A 14,454-nucleotide genomic window follows, 5' to 3' on the forward strand; every position below is an offset into this window, starting at 1 on the left:
GAATATAATTTGTAGTCTAATGTTAGCACTGTGAAAGATTAGTATAACGTGTAATACATCATAAGTAATAATTATTTTCATATGGAATGGGTATATACGAAATTAAAATTATTCAGTAAAATATCTGTCGTGCAATAAGATTGAGAGTTGTAACACATTTAACAGAATATTTGATTACATGTTTCTTTTAATTTATTATAAAAACTAAGTAAGAGACAAAGAGTAGGATAGCATGAGTAAGAAGTGCTATAATGTATATAAGCAATTCTATAGTATTTTCATCAAATTTCACTAATTCTACTATGACACCCTAATTTTATTATTTAGCCCCCAATTCTTTTATATGAGCAAAAGCACAGAAGATATGACACCCTAATTTTATAATTTAGCCCCTATTCATTACGTATTAGCAAAATGCAAATGATATAATAACAAACTAGTTTTAGATATTTGTAATTTTTGCTAAGTTGACATAATAGACATGTCTGAGCATAAAATTTTTTTCATGAATTGTTTATTATTACTTATAACAACCCCCAAAAATCAATAACTGAAATAATTTGAAAAAGTGTAATTGAATATAATTTGTAGTCTAATGTTAGCATTGTGAAAGATTAGTATAACGTGTAATACATCATAAGTAATAATTATTTTCATATGGAATGGGTATATACGAAATTAAAATTATTCAGTAAAATATCTGTCGTGCAATAAGATTGAGAGTTGTAACACATTTAACAGAATATTTGATTACATGTTTCTTTTAATTTATTATAAAAACTAAGTAATAGACAAAGAGTATGATAAGCATGAGTAAGAAGTGCTATACTGTATATAAGCAATTCTATGCATGTTAAATTTTTGAAACATATTTTATTGTGTAAGTTTTATTGTAAGGTAATTTCATAAATAATTTGTATATTGAGTTGTCCAAACCCAAAAAGATGTATATAGACACAAACAAGCACACATATATATACATGCACAAAAAAGAAACCAATATCAAATAATTTATTTGATATTTATAGATGAGATTAAGAAAAAAAAAAAGAGATTAAGTATGAAAAAAGAAACCTGAAAAAAAAAATTTTACCAGGGAAAAAAAAAAAGAAAAAAGATGTATGAAGCTAAAGGCGTGAATCCTGGAATCTCAAAGACGTGTTTAGATGCCAAAAAAAAAGAGCGCCAGTCTGAAATCTGAAAGAGGCGCGAAGCTTGTGGCTGAAATCTCTACAAAAAGACGTCGTTTTTGGTTGTTCACAGACAAACAAAAGTCTCGCCGCTTCTCTCTTCCAACACTAATAGCTAGTTTGTGAGTTGAGGATAGAAAAGAAAAGAAGAGAAAGGTTAAGTTATAAGAGAAAAGAAAGGATAAGAAAAGAAAAGAAGAGATTTTAGTGTTGTTTGGGAGTTTACGAAAGAAAGGAGGTGATTTTGGATACATTGGTCAATAAATATTTCATTCAATAGCTTTTTAAGGATAGAATGGGTAATCTAAAAATTTTTTGCAGCCTTTCCTTAGCTTTTCTCTACTTTCCGCCCGATTTGGGCTGGAAATTTTTTTAAACTGTAGCAGCCTCTTTTTCCTTCCAAATCTGTCAGATTCTCTTCCTTTCTATTTCAGTTAAAACTGTCAAACGTGGGAAATGCTACATTTCTCTTCCCTTCTTTTCTTTTCTGCTCAAATCTCATCTCCCAAACTAGGCTTAAAGACAAATTTCATTCTCAATCTTTCCTTCCTATGGTGAACACCGAAAAACTCTGGACCTCTAACACCTTCTGCTTCCGCAAAATGCTCCTCTAAAGCACCATTGACGAGTGCCAATCTTCAGGTCAAGCTCGCCGAAGAAGCGAAGTCAGAACACTTCCAAGCCCCCTCGTCGTTCCGCGACTTTAGTTTAGACTTTTCTCCGACCCCCTTTTCAGCTAATTGTGCGGTATGTGTTTTTTTTTTTTTTTTGCTTTCAAAAGCTGCTCAGCCTTCTATTGTAAAGACTAATTTATGAATTAGATTGTTAATTAGCAGTGGGGAAGATAATACTCTTGGCCAAATCGCATCCGAAACACTTGCGATCTGGAGTATTAACAGTGTTAGGGATGGTCAGAACCGGCTTTCTTTGAGGAGCTATGAAATGCGAACATATTTTGACTGCATTAATTTGGTTGGATGAAAGAAAAAAAGGAGAGGAGGTCTTCGGCTGAACGGAAAAAGGGAGGAGGTTTGGAGAAAGGAAAAAGAAAACAGAGCAAAAAGAGAGAGAGAGAGCCAGAGAGTAGACGGAAGAAAAATTGAAAAAAGAGGGGTGGAAAAAGGGAAGAGCTTCGACAAGAAAACAGAGCAAAGAAAAACCAAGAATCGAAGGAATCAGCAAGGAGTTGCTGTTGCCGCTGCTGCCACCAGAATCCACCACCACCACCTGCAAGTCCTCACCGCAAAAGCTTGGTAAGGTTCCCTTTCTCCATTCCTCTCTTTAATTTTGTTAGCGGATGGGTGAAAATGAGAGGTATTGACCTGATTTTCTCTTCCTTTCTTCTTTTTAGTAAAACTTTTATCCTTTTCTGACGTCTATGTATTCATGTGGGGCTATAATTTCTGTTGTGTGAGAAATTTGATTGGGATGCTGTAAATTTTGGGGCTGATTAACTTCAAATTGAGCAAAGGATTGGCGAAATTCTTTATACCCCTGACCTGTTCGATGAAATGCCCAGTTGAGAGTTCTACTTGAAGATGATTTTGCTTGCGTTTTGCGTGTGAGAAAAAGGAACATTCGGCTAGTTCAGTGTTTGTCCGAACATGATAGCTAATTTTTCATGGTAGAAAACAGAGTCTTGAGAGGCTTTGTCTTGGAAATTGGATGACTCTAGCATTAGCTCTGGTTGTATACTAAAGCTATATACGTTGATTTGTAGCTCCCTCAATTTCATATGCCACGTCTGCTATCTGAGAAATTTGTAATCTGACAAATGCCACAGGCTTCAATTCAATCTGAGCTTTCCTATTGAATTGCACACATTTGCAGATTTAACTTCTTGTTACTTTTTGTCATATGACTGAAAATGAAAAAATTGAAAATTTGGACAGAAAAGGAAAGAAGATGTCGAGCTTTCAGAGATAGACATGTTTGAGTTAAGTCGAAAGTCAAAGAAGTCAGGGGGGCTGGTAAATGACAAAGCAAAAGAGACCTTGGTGAGCTGTTTCACTTGGATAATGGATTTTTAAATTATTGACATCCATTCCAGCTACATAATGATCATATTTTTTACTTGCCTAGGACAAAATGAGGGAATTGCAGGCTACAACTTCAATGACTAGCAAGGAAATATGCGAGCAAGAACTTGGTTACGTACCTGGACACATCCGCGGTCGTAGTGCAACCAAGAAGCAAGCTGCTGAGGTAGAACGCTGGAGGCATGAGATTGAGGACAGCCGAAAAAGAGCAGATGAAGCAGAAAAACGAGCTGCAGAAGTAACTCAACAATTCACTGCTCAGCAAGAGTTGATTAAGACCTTGCAACAGCAACAAACAGAAACAAGAAGCCTATATGATGAGTTAGCTAACCAGCTGAAAGACTTGCGCAAATAAGCAACTTTTGTGTCAGGTATAAATAAATTGTTTGCTCTTCATAGTTATTACAATTGAGGGAAATGAATTCTGGTTCTACAAAATAGAGATTCATTTTTAATACAATTGTTTGCTCTTCATAGTTATAAACTTTGCACCCCTAAATCAATTTCAGTGTGTCTTGTAAGAATTGGTTCATGTAACACTTTAATTTTCAATTTGGTTGGTTAATAACTCTTAAAGATACGTGTGATCTGTTCAACGTGATTTGCTTCTTTTTTTTTTCATATTTGATTTATTGACTTTTTTAGTTTAAGTTTTAGGTTTTAGCTGCATGTTGGCCGTTGGGCTATGTACTTGTAGCCCCATCCTCTATGCCTGATACGAGAAGAAACATTTGATTGTGTCATGATTCTTAAATAAATAATTTTCTTGATACTTTTCAGGCCTTTATTGGACGGAAGCCTCCTGGTTTTCCATTTTGTGTTCCACAGCCTTAAATTCTTTTTTCTTTCACTCTTTTACTACACGATCCTGCTGACTTAAGATGATTCTGCTAAGTCCAAACTTCTTGTTGTTTGTATTAGTTTAATTTCATCGGTCAGCCCTCTGATGTTGTCATCTCGTAGTCTCTTTCCTGAACTGTTATATTTTGTCTTCCTTCTTACTCGTCAAGCCTATTCAAGGATGTCAAACCAGAATTGATGGTATAACACTAATCTAGCCATAACGTACTGTCAAGGCATTTTAGATGGCGATGACCTTTTCTTTGGTTAGTGTCATTTGAACAGTGTACATTAGTTTTTATAATATGGTGCCTATCTAGAAGTATAGTTCCAGTTTTAACACCAGTGCTCATTGCTTCAATTTTGGTAACGTGTAGGTTCTAACACGATTCCCAAGAAGAAGAAGCCAGTCATTGCTGTGAAGATGGTTTTTGAATTGAAGACTACAAGGCCTATCGTGCTCATGTTTTGTTCTAGATGGGAATCGTGCTCATATTTTTGTATAGAACTTTACTACTCTCTATTGTGGATGGGAAATCACTAGTATTGTAACTGAATGGCTTATTTTGGATGGTGCATGGTTTATGACTCATTTGAGGCAACATTTATATATATATGTATTTCGGTTGATCTTCTATTGGAAATGAATGTTGGTTTTCTTTTCGTAGGTTGGCTTTTTTTTCTCCTTGCTACTCAATGAACGTTTTGTGATTGTTGGTAGCTATGTTGCGTAATTAACATTAGCTTATTGCTTTTTACAAAAAAATAAATGACAATAAAAAAGTTGTCACTGCCAACAAGTTTTACTAGTGACACTAGAAAGTCGTCACTTTTTATGGATGGAAAACAATGACAATAAAAGTCGTCACTGAACGGAAGCATAATGTGACAACTCCAAGGGTTGACTATGACAAGAATTTAGCCAGTTTAGTGACAATAAAAGTCGTCACACAATGTACAACAATGAGTGACGACAAGAGTCATCACAAAAGCGAAATCGTTTGTGACGACTTACAATAGTCGTCACATGGACCCCCTTTTGTGACATAGAACTAGTGACAGCTCTGTGACAGTAGTAAAAGTCGTCACAAGCTTTTTTTTGTGACAACTTCTGAATTTTTAGTGACGACTTTCGCCTGTCACAGAAACGCAATTTTCTTGTAGTGTGGATTGGGCTTTTTGTAGGGTCAAATGGCTTTTAATCCTCGGGATTATGACTTGTTAATTGAGTTGGATCAACCTAATCTTTACGGTCGGTAAAGCACTTTCCTGATGGAGTTTGCTCCCGATAGGAAAGTGAATCGATCTTGTGAATGACGCTGTCAAGTGTCAGAAAAACAATCACTTGCCTTAGCTGAACAATATATAGTATTTACGAGGATATGATAATGTTTTTATTTGACACAAAAGATTCTAAACATGAGTTTGACGGTAAGGAAAAAAAACTTTAAAGTCCTCTCCTGATCACTCAGTATATCAATCAAATGACAAAAAATTAATCACATAAAATAGAATTATTCTCAAGATAAAGGGGTCTTAATTACTTTTAAAAAATCCATTAACTAAGATACAAAATAAGTACTTTGCCAAAAAAAAATAAATTTTTTTTCCCTCTCATTTCCATCTCTTGGTGGCTAACTAGGGGTTCGTTTGGTTGGGCTGAAAATGTTTTCCTAGGGAAAATATTTTCCATCGAAGTCATTTTCTTGGAAAATTACTTCATTCCCCATAATTTTCCAGTGTTTGGTTATTTAGTGAAAAAATTTCTAATATGTATGTTGATAGGTTGCAAATGTTTTTCTACTCTCAAAACATTCATTTCATTACAAGTTATTTTTAGTTTCTATCCATTATAATCATATTATCATTTTTATAAAATATTTATTCATATTACACCATGAATTCTTAAATGGAATTATTAATGAAGCTAATGAATTGGCTTTTCATCTTTCTTTAAAAAAAAATCATTAAGGGGTGAAGGGTCTTTTTTATCAAATTGGATGCTGCAACATTTTCTTTGTTGTTTCAAATTAGTGATACTAGAAAAAATTTGATAACCTCTGCACTAGAGGCAACATCTTTTGTGAAATGAACTAAACACATTTTTTGGTTCATTTTTCATTATTGCACTAGGGCTGGGAAAGAAGAGTTAAAAGTCAAGAAAACCTAGCCAAACAGTATTCTATATTGGTATAATATCATGTCATTATGTTGTTCCTTTGAAAAAGCAGGGAAAATAAAAAAAATTGAAACCAAAGATGTCCAAAGAAAAATGAAAGCGAAAATGTTCAGCTTTAGAAAATAAAAAGTGATAAAAGGGAGAAGAACCTAAATACAGAGAATCCTATATAAGAATATAAATCAAGATTTCAGCTCCAGAATCAAAAAACTTATTCATTGTACAGACCCTTACAAAGTGTACATGTGTCGATTTCCTACAAGTGTTTGGGTTTCTTGGATTTGAGTTTGGGAAGAATTATCAGAGATGGAGCAAGAGAAGACGAAGGGACGAGATAAGAAGAGGGAGGAAAGGTGATGTGTTCAATGGCGAACCTTCTAGAGATATCTCATCTACAAGCACTTTATTTATCCTTCGCTCTTATTTCTCCTAATCTGAAGAGTACTTAGCTCATTGAAGGACGAGCCTTTAAGTCAAGGAAAACAACTTCAGTAATATCTCAATGGAAGTTGTTTTCCGTTGGCGGGAGGAAATCATTTTACCTGTGAAAATATTTTCATTGCTTTAAATCTCACCAAACACTGGAAGTTAGAAAAATCTTTTTCCGGAAAATATTTTACGGCGAAACAAACAGACCCTAAGGGTTGGGCTTTTGCCCTTTATCTTACTGCTGCCGGATAGTCTCACCTTAACGCTACGACTTCCATTATTTTTATTTTTGACAGTCATAATAGCCAAAAAGAATATCTTTATTTTTTTTGTTGGAAAAATGATCGGTTTCAACCTTCACATTTCACAAAAATATTCTTTTCGTCCCTTACTTTTAAACTGAAGCAATTTCGTCCTTGACATTTAAAAACTGAAATTATTACATCTCTGAACCCAAATTTCAATCTGAATCAAACCACCAATCAACCTGATTATAAATTTTGGGGGTGTAATTGGTAGATCACTTGGTTAACTCAACTTGATATTCATGTGAAATTTAATGAACCTAAAAATAAAAAATAAAAAATTATAACATAAAAAAGAAAGATTAATTTTTTTTACATTATGATTGTATACACTGACGGTTTTATGCACCTCCATATCATTTTAATTTTAATTTAAACACCAAATTTTATATTTATGATACACATCTAGATTCGCAAGCGGATATACTAACGGTGCATGAAAAGATTTATCAAAAAAAAAAAAAAAACTCTACTATTCCAAGACAAAGAATGGCCTTTTATGTTATAATTTTTATTTTTTTTGGTTTAATAAATGTCATGTGAATATGATGAAGTTGACCGAATTATCTATCAATGCTATTTTCGAAATTTATTACTGGGTTATTGGACAGTTTGATTCAGATTGAAAATTAGGTTCAGGGATGTAATAGCTTTAATTTTTAAATGTTAGGGACGAATTTGCTTCATTTTAAAAGTGAGGAACGAAAAAAATATTTTTGCGAAATATGAGGGATGAAACAGGTCATTTTCCCTTTTTGTTTTATGAATTTCTAAAAAATTATTCCTTAAAACTATTTTCCAATAAAATTTTATTTGGTAAGAAAGCATTTCATCTTCCTAAATACAAGTTCAAAATTAGTATTATCGTGAATAAAGGTCACAACGACATGCAAAATAAACGAAAAAAATGTTAGAAACTGTCACCGGGAAGTAGAAACCATGGGGTCCTCAATAATTTAGTTGGATACTTGTATGATTTTAATGCACGTTACATTGGGAGAAAAATTCCCAACATCCAAGATCCTTTAGCTTCCCTTTGTCTAAACTGTTATTAAAACAACAGAGAATCTTACTTTCTTTTGATTCGTTTAATTTGTCTTTCATTTTCGTCATTTTTTGTTCTTTTTGTTCTGTTTCATAAATTTAGTTTTCGAATTCATGTTTAGTTTCCAAATTATTCAACTAAAGATTCTTTCTTGTTCTTCACTAATTTTTGAAATATATTCATAAGATTTTATTCAATATGGAAATTTGCTTCAATTGTTTATTTTCTTAGATAAAATTTAAAAGCTAGCACTGCATGAGTGGCTGTTAAAACAAGAACAGAAAATGACCTTGGGAATGTAATGTAATTACTAAGGGTCTCTTATTCTATTAATATTAATCTATAATAAATATGTGTCCGCAATGTCCGTTCTCTCATATTTTTTGGAATCGGTAACAGAATATGATCTAAGGGACTTGAACTAAATTTAGTCGTGTCTATATTCTTTGTATGACTATCTTATGTACTAAGGGATTATACAACTTATTTAATGTGATGCTATGAAATAAGACAATGAATTTATAAATATACATGAAGTTAGTCAAAATTTTTATGAATTTGACTAACTAATGTCCAATTTCTTAAATGGTCATTAAATTTTAATGGGGATATTTTTCAAGTAAACTTTATACAAAAAAATAAAATCTATAACCTTTCCAAATCAATTTTTGTTCCATGAGAAACTTTACTTCTAAATCGTAACTTAAAGGTTGGTATTACGGGAATAGCCCTCAACATTACTCGGAATTATAGTTATGTTTGTAAATAGAAGCAAGTCATTAATATTTCTAACAAAGGGCATTCTCGAAAAAAAAAATTAAATCACTAAATCATATTGGTGCTTTTAATATAGTATAGATAATTATCAGAAAATGTGGAATTTCTTTACCACTTTCATATATATATATATGACATCCCTTAGTTCTCATATCATTTCCTCGCAAGGAATAAGGCCAAAAGAGTTTGTTTCATACTCATAAAACCAGCTCCTCTTTTCTCTCTATCTTACAGATAGTGTTAGCTACAATGATAACTGGAAAAGATATTTATGATGTTCTTGCAGCCATAGTACCACTATATGTTGCTATGATTCTGGCCTATGGCTCAGTTAGGTGGTGGAAAATCTTTACCCCTGATCAATGTTCAGGCATCAACCGTTTTGTTGCTGTTTTTGCCGTTCCATTACTGGGATTCCATTTCATCTCCTCAAATGATATTTATGCAATGAATTACCATTTTATTGCTGCTGATTCGTTGCAAAAAGTCGTAATTCTTGGAGCCCTTTTCGTATGGCAGGCCTTTACCAAAAATGGAAGCTTGGAATGGATGATCACTCTTTTTTCCCTTTCATCTCTCCCAAACACTCTTGTCATGGGAATCCCTCTCCTTCGAGCCATGTATGGAGATTTCTCAGGGAACCTAATGGTTCAAATTGTGGTTATGCAGAGTGTTATTTGGTACACTCTTATGCTGGTCATGTTTGAATATAGAGGAGCAAAGCTTCTCATCTCTGAGCAATTTCCTGAAACTGCAGCTTCCATCACCTCTTTTCGCGTTGAGTCGGATGTTATTTCTTTAAACGGTCGAGAGCCTTTGCAGGCAGATGCTGAGATTGGTGATGATGGAAAGCTACATGTGGTGGTTAGGAGATCAACCTCGGCTTCCATGATATCTTCATTCAATAAAGGACTACATTCATCAGCCATCACTCCCAGAGCATCAAACCTGACTGGAGTGGAGATTTATTCTGTTCAATCTTCAAGGGAGCCAACCCCGAGGGCTTCGAGTTTTAATCAGACAGATTTCTATGCTATGTTTTCAAGCAAGGCTGGGAGTGCGAGTCCTAAACCTGGTTATACAAATAGTTTTGGTGGGGAAGTATTTTCATTGCATTCCTCTAAGGGTCCTACACCAAGGACATCAAATTTTGAAGAGGAGATGATGAAGATTGGGAAGAAGAAGGGAGGAAGAAGCATGAGCGGAGAGCTGTTCAATAATGGATTAGCTTCATATCCTCCTCCAAACCCAATGTTTTCAGGGCCTGCCAGTGGACCTAAGAGAAAGGAAAGTGGCAGTGCTGCAATGCCCAACAAAGAGCTTCACATGTTTGTTTGGAGCTCCAGTGCCTCTCCTGTATCTGAAGCACATACCAAAAATGCAGTTAATGGAGATAATTCAACAGACATAGGGGCCATTGATCCTACTAAGCTTCAAGAGGATGTTGCTGCTTCAAGAGGTATACCAGAAATTATTGATCTTTGAAAAATAAAACTTGCAGTGCTTTGTGTTAACTAAAATGCGTTCATGCATATTTTGATAGGAATTGGAAGTCCAGCAGGGAAAACCAATGGGGATAGAGAGATTGAGATTGAGGATGCTTCAAAGTTTCCAGCAAATGCTTCTCCTTTCTCGTGCCACAAGAAAATAGATTTCGATGATGTAGCTGAGGCTAAAAAGCATCAGATGCCTCCTGCAACGGTCATGACTAGACTGATACTCATCATGGTTTGGCGAAAGCTCATCAGGAATCCCAACACCTATTCAAGTCTTCTTGGCCTCATATGGTCTCTCATTTCATTCAGGTTTCCATTTTTCTCACCCTTTTTTTACTCTGTTGCATTATGTTTTTGCTATTGCCTTTTTTTTTTTTTTTGGTGCGTGTGTATATATTTTTTTCTCTACATGTGTTTACAACTTTTGTAGACTAGGAAACTTGTAAAATGTTACACCTATTCTTGATGCTAAAGTGCTTTACTGTATACTTAAACTGGTGATTTTATTGGACAGGTGGAACATTCAAATGCCTGCAATTGTTAAGGGATCAATATCCATCCTTTCTGATGCTGGCCTTGGAATGGCTATGTTCAGTCTAGGTATTTCACTTTGATCACTCTAAGAAGTTCTCTAGTATCTACAGTATCATGTCTTGCATACAAAGCTGATAACTAAGCTACTTATTTCTTGAAATTGAAGGCTTATTCATGGCTTTGCAACCCAAAATCATAGCCTGTGGAAAATCCGTGGCCACATTTTCAATGGCAGTTAGGTTCTTAACTGGGCCAGCAGTAATGGCAGCAACATCTATCGCCATTGGTCTCCGCGGAGTTCTTTTACATGTGGCTATTGTCCAGGTGATTTACACTTTTCATGACACTAAAATGCCAGAACTTCATTGCAAGACCAATCAAAATAACCGTACCATTTTCTTTTGATCAATAAAGATGAATTTGAAAAATTGTCTAGCTCTTCAAATATTCATCTAGTTGTCTTTGCCTTTTCTTTTTTTTTTTTTGGATTTCATTTTTCATGCAACGATGCATTCTTAATTTGGATATTCCCAACAACCATAGCTTAACAGTGAGTATCTCATGTGCCCGGTTGGTCATTATCATTTCTTTATCACGTAATGCTTCCTATGTGAACATCATTTCCATGATGATTACTTAGGTTGGAGATTAGGCTGAATCTCCAACTCAACTTTGATTTTCTTGACTTTGCAGGCTGCTCTTCCCCAAGGCATCGTTCCCTTCGTATTTGCAAAAGAATACAATGTCCATCCAGACATTTTGAGCACAGCGTAAGTTTTTCCCTAGTCAACTTTTACGTACAAATTGATTAGCTCATCCATTTACATGCATAGTTGAAATGTGAATCACACACCAAAACAATAAAAACAATATATTAAGTAAATTGCTACAAGTAGTAATTAGAAGATTGAAATCTTTTGCAGGGTTATCTTTGGAATGCTGGTTGCTTTACCCATCACAATACTCTACTATGTGCTTCTTGGGCTATGAGTTTTTTCAGAATGCAGAAAAGGAAAAAGATTTTGTATCGATAAATCCAAGACAGCCTTTGTGAATCAACTATCCTACGGTTATAAAATATGCCATTGGATTCAGTGCGTGACTTGGAAACTATATGCTGCCTGCCTGCCTGCATGTTACTCTGGAATACGTTATAGAAATTGCTTCATTTTTAAGTAGTTCTTCACAGCTCCAAAGGGTCCTCCTCTTCTACTCCTAATCTATTCTTCTTTTTACTTTAATTGACTAAGTTAGGTTGCTAGTTAGGCAGAAAGTATCAATGTAGTATGTCTAGATGGAATGCTTAGAACTACTGTTGTATAATTTACTGCTTATTATCAATATGGAATGCATGCTTAGAACTCTGTCAATTTTCGACGCGGCCAATCACCATTTCTTCAACCTAATCTTATCCTTAGTACAGATACAGAATCTCCATTTCCGTATAGCATAAAAATTTGTTATTTACGTCAAACTGATTTGCATGTGATCGACTTGTGTTATAAGTTTGTAACTCAGTATCCCAATCACAATACACAGTTCCAACATATATATACAACCTGATGTAAAAAAACTCAACACACCTTAAACAAAGGTGTTTGCGCCCTTTTTCTTTTGTCAATTACTAGATTTGATACCCTAAAAAAGTCAAACGAGGTGGGTTTGAGTTGAAGATACTTCAAAGAGTTCCAAATAATTGTACTGCATCCGAATTTTTTAAGGATGAAATTTAACAGTAGAAACATTTTTTATTCCGGCAATCTTGGCTTGGTACACCAGCTAATTAAGTTCAATTCATGTGAATGCTTAAATAGGGAATAGATGAGACTGCCTTCAATGCTTGCTCAAAACTCACCTTTTGATTTTGAAATGCTCGTTGTAGATTGTGATGTCTCTTGATCTAATTTAATGGTTTGTCATGTGCGTCAGTGATTAGGAAACTGGGGTTTAAGAGTTATGAATCTAACCCTCCAAAGTCATTTTGTTCTTAATTGTTCTCATTCGGACGCAAAATGTCAATTTGTTCAGACATGCATGTTTTCTTTGTCTAGTTGTTGGACTTGGAACACTCCTTCAAATCTATGCTCAAGATTCCATTTTACTTGGTTCCATTTTCAAGAACTCAAAAGTAAGTGGAATCATTTAATTTAGTACACCTCACCAGCCTGATCAGATCTATGTAAATCATAATATGTTGGACTTGACGGTATGATGCAGTCAAAGAACGAGGGCAGATGACGACCATTAGAATTTGATATGAATATTTCTTTCAGAGTTAACTTTTCCCTAGCTAGGTCATTTGCATTTACACTGCTGGTGTAAAATGCTAGTCTACGTACATGTATTAACAAGATTGGATTAAACCATTCTCCACAGATTTCCCTTCACAATATCTCTATCATTCCAAGTTGTTCTTTTGTGACAACCGAACAAGAACTCTGGCAAGCAATTTCTCGAATTCACTGCAAATATATTGAAGGCATCCATCACCGTTTAGCGCACGATATCTTGATAAACAACCATCAGTATGTTCAGTTGCTAGCTAATTTAGGTCTTTGAATTCCGTTGATATAGTAATATAGAAGGAAGATTAATAATGTTTACCTTTCCATGACTACAACATACAAACTAAAAGATCAAAAGGCGCATAAACATTTAGAAAACAAGACCCTGATTTGACAGGAGGAAAAGGAAGAGATCGAAAAGAAAACAGAATTCCCACCGTACAAATTTCAGTTGCATGCTTTTGGCCTAGGGATAATTTCATTCTTTTTCCTTTTTTTTTTAAATTTTTTGCCAATAAAACTGTAGAACTATCACTATTTCCTCTAATTTTTATATAATCAAATATTGAACTAGTGATTTTTTTGACGAGTTAATTTTATATGTAATCCAATGTTTTTTATGATCTATGTTTTCTATTTTTTGGTATTAAAATTAACAATAAATCAAAAAATGGCCCAAAAGCACTACTAAATTATGATAATTTCACTACTCCAAAAATTCATAAATTCTAAACGAATTATTTCAACATTTTCTTTTCTATCTTATAAATCCAAATCAATAATAAAATACCATCAAAAGTATCATATCATAGTAATAAAATTATTATTATAGCTGTTTATCAAATAGTAGATATGGACATGAAAATTTGGCAACTTTTCCTTATAATTATACAAAATAATCTTATAACTGTATAGGGAAATAAATTAAAACTCATTACACAAGCACATTTTTGGGTATTTATTTAAAAAATTGACCAAGTCAATATTATTTTAAGGTTTTGTTAATTAAACTATAAATCAAGGGAGGTAAGTATAACTTTTCAAACTATAGAAAAGCTCAGTACAACTGTCATAAACCTCAGGGGAAGTTTATGAAATTATCCCTTCGGCCTAAGTTATTACGTGCACATTGAAAGGTCAAACCTAGGCGGTCGTGCCTATGCATTTACACCGGCTAAATAGTAAATGCTCTACTCAACTCATTCACAAGCTTATGTATTCTTAATTCTCTCAAACGTAGGAGTTGTTGAAACAGAAGTACTTTTACTTTTTTGAATTTTTATTCTATTCTAAAGTTGCCAGCATATTCTGGAAATGGGATTTGAAGCTAAAGCA

At 34.1% G+C, this 14,454-nt stretch overlaps 2 protein-coding genes across 4 annotated transcripts; both read left to right on the forward strand.

The window, feature by feature from the left end:
• Positions 1 to 1,626: 1,626 nt before the first annotated feature.
• LOC113709365 (uncharacterized) lies at positions 1,627 to 4,732 on the forward strand. 3 transcript variants are annotated; one of them, XM_072055207.1, is made up of 5 exons: positions 1,627 to 1,937; positions 2,012 to 2,443; positions 3,083 to 3,187; positions 3,273 to 3,600; positions 4,447 to 4,732. In XM_072055207.1, the coding sequence occupies exons 3-4, from the start codon at positions 3,119 to 3,121 to the stop codon at positions 3,582 to 3,584; spliced, it is 381 nt and encodes a 126-aa protein (XP_071911308.1). In that variant the 5' UTR covers positions 1,627 to 1,937; positions 2,012 to 2,443; positions 3,083 to 3,118; the 3' UTR covers positions 3,585 to 3,600; positions 4,447 to 4,732. The 3 variants fall into 3 exon arrangements, with proteins under 3 accessions (XP_071911308.1, XP_071911309.1, XP_071911307.1); XM_072055208.1 differs by having other exon boundaries at positions 2,024 to 2,443; XM_072055206.1 differs by having other exon boundaries at positions 2,027 to 2,443.
• A 4,243-nt stretch (positions 4,733 to 8,975) lies between these two features.
• LOC140010007 (auxin efflux carrier component 2-like) lies at positions 8,976 to 12,209 on the forward strand. Its single transcript, XM_072056373.1, has 6 exons — positions 8,976 to 10,263; positions 10,348 to 10,609; positions 10,815 to 10,900; positions 11,001 to 11,158; positions 11,528 to 11,604; positions 11,758 to 12,209. Exons 1-6 carry the CDS (start codon positions 9,054 to 9,056, stop codon positions 11,822 to 11,824), a joined length of 1,860 nt encoding a protein of 619 aa, XP_071912474.1. The 5' UTR covers positions 8,976 to 9,053; the 3' UTR covers positions 11,825 to 12,209.
• Positions 12,210 to 14,454: the final 2,245 nt, after the last annotated feature.

Source organism: Coffea arabica, chromosome 6e (genome assembly GCF_036785885.1).
Source record: "Coffea arabica cultivar ET-39 chromosome 6e, Coffea Arabica ET-39 HiFi, whole genome shotgun sequence".
Classification (NCBI taxonomy): domain Eukaryota; kingdom Viridiplantae; phylum Streptophyta; class Magnoliopsida; order Gentianales; family Rubiaceae; genus Coffea; species Coffea arabica.